Source organism: Phaethon lepturus, unplaced genomic scaffold (genome assembly GCF_000687285.1).
Source record: "Phaethon lepturus isolate BGI_N335 unplaced genomic scaffold, ASM68728v1 scaffold4626, whole genome shotgun sequence".
Classification (NCBI taxonomy): Eukaryota; Metazoa; Chordata; class Aves; order Phaethontiformes; family Phaethontidae; genus Phaethon; species Phaethon lepturus.
The window spans coordinates 31,114-37,148 of NW_010548200.1; the positions used below are offsets into that span (position 1 = coordinate 31,114).

Consider the following 6,035-nt stretch of genomic DNA (forward strand, 5'->3'; position numbering starts at 1 on the left):
TAAAGCTGTAATTTTAAGACTTACAGTTTAATAATGAATCTACAGTTCAGCCAGTATGAAACGTAACAGTTTTTACAATGTCCGATGAGTGCATGACTTCTTTTCAAAATTGCATTCATTTCATATTGTGGCAAAGGAAAAATACCAAAATCTAGATCAGCAAAGGGAAGGAGTGGAAAAAAGTGGAGTGTAGATTTAATCTCCAGATTCTTCCATGATACTCATGTAAGCCTGGTTATGTCACTTAACTCTTGGCCGCATCTAATGGTGGAAAAATTTGGAAGTCAATTTTGTAAGAGGAAACCGTAGTGTAAGAAAGATGCGGGAGTTGCCACTGCCCTGCTGCTGAACTCCAGTATTTATAAATTTTACAAGTTCTGCGCCTCAGTTTCTCCATCTGTCAGATTTTTGTTTTGTTTCCTTTTTTCTTTAACAGAGTTTTTGCGAATCCTTTAATTAATTACTTACTGATTTTAAAACTGCATTTTTGGATACAACATGATACAACACTACTAAATATTATTGTGTTAACAGGTAATTAGAAGGCCAGAAAGCACAGGTTTGAGATCATAATACAAAATCAGAAAAAATGCAGGCTGTGCTATCTGTGAAGAGAAAGACACAAAAAATCCCCAACAGAAAAAAAAGAGAATGATTAAAAAAAAAAAAGGCAAGTAGCTTCCTTGCTATTAAAGGACTTGTGCTTTAAAAAGGCTGGGTCCCCTCCTCTCTTATGCTTCCTAGGATGATACTTGCACTGCAGTAATCAAAACAAGGAAGCAGATGGACAGGCAAAGTGGTACTGCAGCTGCTGCAGAAGATGACTATAATAATAATGTTGACATCAGTAACAGTAATTAGTGCACAGACTGTAGAGTGGATGATTCGTTTTTCTATCTTCTGGTGTGGGCATGCTGCCCTAGTGAATGGGTATGTTAGTACCTTTAGTTTGTTTTGTTAATTTGCTCAGTTTATTAATGAAATTGAATACAATAAGGAAAATGCAACTTTTCTCCCGCTCCAGAACACTTGCTGAGGAAAGCATGTTGTCTCAGTTTGGATTAATACAAGATGGAATCTTCATTAGTAAATGGCAAAATACCAATTTCTTTCTTATATCTATTTTCAATGTACAAAACAATTTATACTCTCCCATACAGCCATCTGTACATACACTCTTGAATTTCAACAGCATCTAGTACTTCTCTGGTTTTGTCTAAACAACAGCTTTACTGTTCAGTATGACTTCATCTATTTGCACGCCAGTACCATACTTTTTTCAAGGGACACTAGAACAAACAGTGTAAATGTGAGAAGGGCCAAGAAGAACACTGTGCTACACTGAACCATCTCATCTACGAAGAAAGTAAAGCATCAGTGCTATCTGCAGTACCGTGTCGTGCTGAAAGAGTTCTGGTAGCATCAGACAAAGATATACCACTACTCCTTAGCTGCCTCACTGAGACTGACAACTGTCCAGCTTGGTGTTACACTATGCCAAAAGACCTGCTGAAGAGCAAAATAATTGGAAAAATAGTAACTGTGGAGAAACAAATAGGTGAATTTTATTTGGGAAATACAATTTGTCACTTAAGATGCAATCCTGCAGTATGAAGTCAGGTAATCAGAGATATCATGGAACATGCTTAGCATATGACAACCCAAAAGACTTTTCTTTTATTTTCTAATGAGTTTTTCCTTACTCTGCATCTAGCGTCTATTGAGATTTATTTTTCCCTGTTCATTTATTCTCCAGGATAATAAAAGATATCCTTTGGCTTCCTTCTATTATCATCCTTGTCAACTGGAAAAACTATCCCCTTTCAAGTGCTGTTCTACAAAAGGGAAGAGTGAAAGTGAGAAGCACAGACTCAGGGTGGGAGCCACTCATGAATACTGAAAGCTCATTTACTTAAGCTCCCTTTCCTTCCAAACTCTTCCTGAGCCTTCCAGAGTTCCTCTAGAACCTCTAGTCTCTAGGTTTCTGTGTTTCTCCCTAAACATGCTGACCTACTGAAGGGCTCCACCCAGGAGATATTTTTTGCCAGATCAAACTTTTTAATGAAGAAAGTATGTTAAAAGTTTATAAAATATTTGGGGTGTTTTGTGTTTGTTTTTTTGTTGGTTTTTTTTTTCAACACAGGAAGAGAAGCTTCAAGTGCCTCATAGAAAAGTGATGTTCTGTGCAACATCTTTTGGACATGGGCTTAACCGACAAACTTAAACACTGTATTTAACTTTCATTATTTGCTTTCACTGTTGAGAAGACCAGATTTGCATATGACGAGTTTTCCCAACATATTTCAAAGATTAAATTAATGTAAATTAAAAATCCAGCCATGTTCTTAGAAAAGGTGATGTCTGCATAAACACATCTTTTGTTTTTGTTTCTTCTCATCTACTAAGGTAGATGAGATAGCTTCAGTAATTCTGTTCCTAACACTGAAGGAGACCATTAATCAAATTATTCCAAATATGAATAGAAAACAATGCAATTGAATGGAAAAGAATAGGTATTCAAAAGAACAGCCATGATTTTTTTTCAAGGAAGAAATTGCCAAGAAGTAGAGAAACAGATGGCTGAAAGTGTTAGATGAAGCCACATTTTCCTATGCAAACTAACAGACTTAATTAATTACACAAATCACATGTTATTTTATGGAATGACATTAATGATCAGTAATAAAAACTGACAGTAGTGCCTTATCAGCTCCCATTAAAGAAAACAAAATAAATTATTATAAAAAGAACATGTTTATACCCTACAGATGTAACCCACAGACCATGAATATAGCTTTCAATGTTAGTTTGACTTTCAACACTTCCCCATTAATTTAATTACAAAATTTTTATGGAACTGTAAAATTGCAAACAAGAGCATTCCCTCTTCATATTTTCCTTAACAGAATTACTAAAACACATTCAGCTAAATTAAAACTTTACCTTAACTATTTCCTCTATGAAGCAGACATGTGACACAGGATCTCTTTTCTTTGTCAATACTTTCTGCAAATGCTGCACCTGTAAGAAAGAATTTATTGAGAGGAAAAGTGACATCTAATATCTTATCCGCAAAACTGCATGACTAGACAAACAGGAATTAGCTGCTGAGTACCTGTCCGCAAGCAGCACAGATCTGATCCATGAGTTTCTCCATGTTTGTCCAGAGGGCTGCTCGAAAAGCTGCTGTGTTCCCAGGTGTTGGCATAGCAGCTCTACCAGGGCCACCTAAATGGTTTTTAAAAACACACAGGAGCACATTTCAGCTTTCACATGTGAAAATTAAAATATTAGAAATATAGACCTCTATGCACTCTGACATAAGAATTCTTTTTTTTTTAAATCAAAGCAGCCTAAAATAGCTTCAGAACAGAACTTTGTGAACGGCCTCAGTTATCTCAGCTGAGAAGTCAACTGAGACCCTGAAGTTCAGTGGGGACTTCAGTGTTCATCACTTTTACCTGCTTTACAAATTCAGACATCCACAGAAACACCAAGGTAATGCAAACGAGCACTGTTGTAAATACAATGTGTATTTACACGTATGTATATAATTTTACCTGTATGTAAATTTACCTGTATGTAAAAATACAAGTACTACCAGCTCAGGACTTGTGCATAGGCAAACTGCTAAAAAAAGTGACATTCCAGCTGAAGGGCATGCAGCTTCTAAACTACTATTTTTCTTGAGAGGGGCTGTATTTCTTTGTTATGCTAGTGATTATGGTCTTGGACCTCCAACTTGTTGCAAAAGTGGGTTTTTAAAGTTTTAAATGTTCATATTGCCAAAGTTCAAATTTGCCTGCTAGCCCAATTCCTCAGTATTCTTTAGTATCTAAGCTAACATGTGGGAACTACAGTTTAATAGAGCAACACTCCTTCACATTGAATATACTGCTTTGAAAAGATTTCCATCTGACAAAAGCATCACAATGTAGTTTCAGGCTTGTTCCATTGCTTGCAAGTCATTTCTACCTATGATCCTCCCATCAACACAAAGAAAGCAGAATTTGGATTTATCTTTCCATGACAAACTGCTAAGAAAATGCTGCAGAGTTGTCAACTAATGAGGACATTCTTCTGGGCAAATCAGGAAAAGAGGAAGGGTGGGGAATAAAGGAAAACTTCTGAGCCCAATAACAACAGACAGACACAATTTTGGTTTTGTATAAGATGATTTCTGAAACATGCCGGCTCCCATCCTCTACTAGTTAAAGCAAGCAGGGTAACGTCCCTGTAACAGGCTTGAATGTGAGAGTTTCTTCCATTTGACAACATATTGTACTTCTGTCAAAAACATCAGTTATCATTCTCTGTAAATCAAGTATCATACCTCTTGTAACAGTTTGAGATGGTTGGGTCAATACTTTGATATCCAAAGCATTTTTTATGTTCTCCTCCAGGACTGTGCAGTATCCATCCACCACATTAGCAATGGTATCCTTTAAAGTCCCAAGGTTATGGAAAACCTGAAGAGCTGTTCCCACTTGTGTAGGATTCTAGAGAAGGAATATTTTAAAAAAGAATTCTTATCTTTAACTGTACTGTAGGGTTTTTTTACCCATGATGAGGCATCATTTTACTGGGCAAGTTCATCTTTAAGTTCAGTCTGCTAATTCATTTCATGTAACATTAAATAACTGGCATCCTTACTGTATAACAGAGAACAGAGGATAAAGGAGAGGATTGATTTCCTTTGATTGCTTAGCAATGCTTTACTTAGCTTCCTTTGGCACTATCCTCTCAAGAACAGGAAAAAAGGAAGTCGAAGCACTGCTGGCAGTATCTAACCTGGGGTGGGTTACCAGTGATTGATCTGGTAATTCCGAGGTTAGTTAGAGTACAGCTATATTCAGCTATAGTGTAGCTAGTAATACTGTTTTAACATGCGGTATCTGTTACAGTGCTGTCATTTAAGTGCTAAACAGTTAATTAAATGTGATACAGGCTTTAAAAAACCCCAAAACTAACCAAGGACAAGCAAAGGCAAGCAGGTCAAGCCCCTACTACTGACTAGTGCAGAATTTAAGCTTGTATTTCTACATTTCTATTTCTAATGCTGACAATAATTTCGTTTTCCTCAGAACAGAATTAAGAGTGCAACACAGTGATCATTTCCAAAGGTTTAAAAAAAAAAAAAAAAAAGAAAGCTTAAGTGTCTCTATATTGTTCAGAGCTTTTCCAAAACACAGCAGAGTGAAAACTATCCAAAAACTGTTCAGGTCTGTTGTTTAAGAGACCTTTGATTAAGATTAAATCTGATGATAATTCCACTGAGCAACACTAAACACTGGCATGGGTGCTATTTAGGAAGAGAAAAGCCTTGAATTATTGCCTTTGGAAACTAGACACTGTCATCCATACACTGAATACTGCTTTTTTATTTAGCATTCACAGGCAATTAGTGGAGGGGGCGATCAGTTGATCATTCACACATTAGAGATGCAGTCTTTTGTAATTTTTCTTAGTGACTTCTGCCAGCAGTAAAGAACATGGTCTGGCAGAAATCCTGGCACCCAGGCTGGACAGAAGCATCTGAGACCACAGGCATGTCCCACTAGAAACCCCACTTGTCCTCTCCTCCGGCAGTAAGACCTTATACCATTGCACTCCTCCTGCTGGTGGCTGCAGCAGTAGTAGCCACTAACATTAAAAGGGTCTACTGCAAGACCAATGCAAGTCTGCTTCATCTTCCCTACGGTCACAGTTTTCTTAGCCAGACATTCCTGAGTTGAAGAAAGAAGGTGTGCTCCTCTGCCTCTCAGGTGTGCGGAACTTGCACGGATACCACAGCAGTAAAGCGACGATGCGGCTGCTGTGCTGCAGGTTCACCTGCCGGTACATCCACCTACTGCAATGGGTTTTCTGATCCATTGATGAACGGTGCATTCTCCTCAAACCTAGTGTTTCAGAGATCACAGCACTATAAATACAAGTTCATGTCACTCTTGCTAGGGTTTCTGCAAAGATCAGAACCATAGCTGAAGCAAAAAAGCCAGATCCCATCTCCTTCTCCAACTTGTGAGGAGTTTCTA

General features: G+C 37.6%; 1 protein-coding gene across 1 annotated transcript in view; it reads right to left on the reverse strand.

Annotated features, from left to right (window-relative positions):
- LOC104622954 (conserved oligomeric Golgi complex subunit 5-like) overlaps positions 1–5,690 on the reverse strand; it is a gene marked incomplete at its 3' end in the record, with an annotated part of 30,398 nt that extends 24,708 nt beyond the window's left edge. Inside the window, exons 1-4 of the mRNA XM_010289891.1 lie at positions 5,571–5,690; positions 4,334–4,499; positions 3,116–3,228; positions 2,944–3,021 (exon numbers count right to left, since the gene is read on the reverse strand). Of these exons, the coding sequence (XP_010288193.1) occupies positions 2,944–3,021; positions 3,116–3,228; positions 4,334–4,499; positions 5,571–5,690 (477 nt within the window). The remainder of the gene's footprint in view (positions 1–2,943; positions 3,022–3,115; positions 3,229–4,333; positions 4,500–5,570) is intronic.
- Positions 5,691–6,035: the final 345 nt, after the last annotated feature.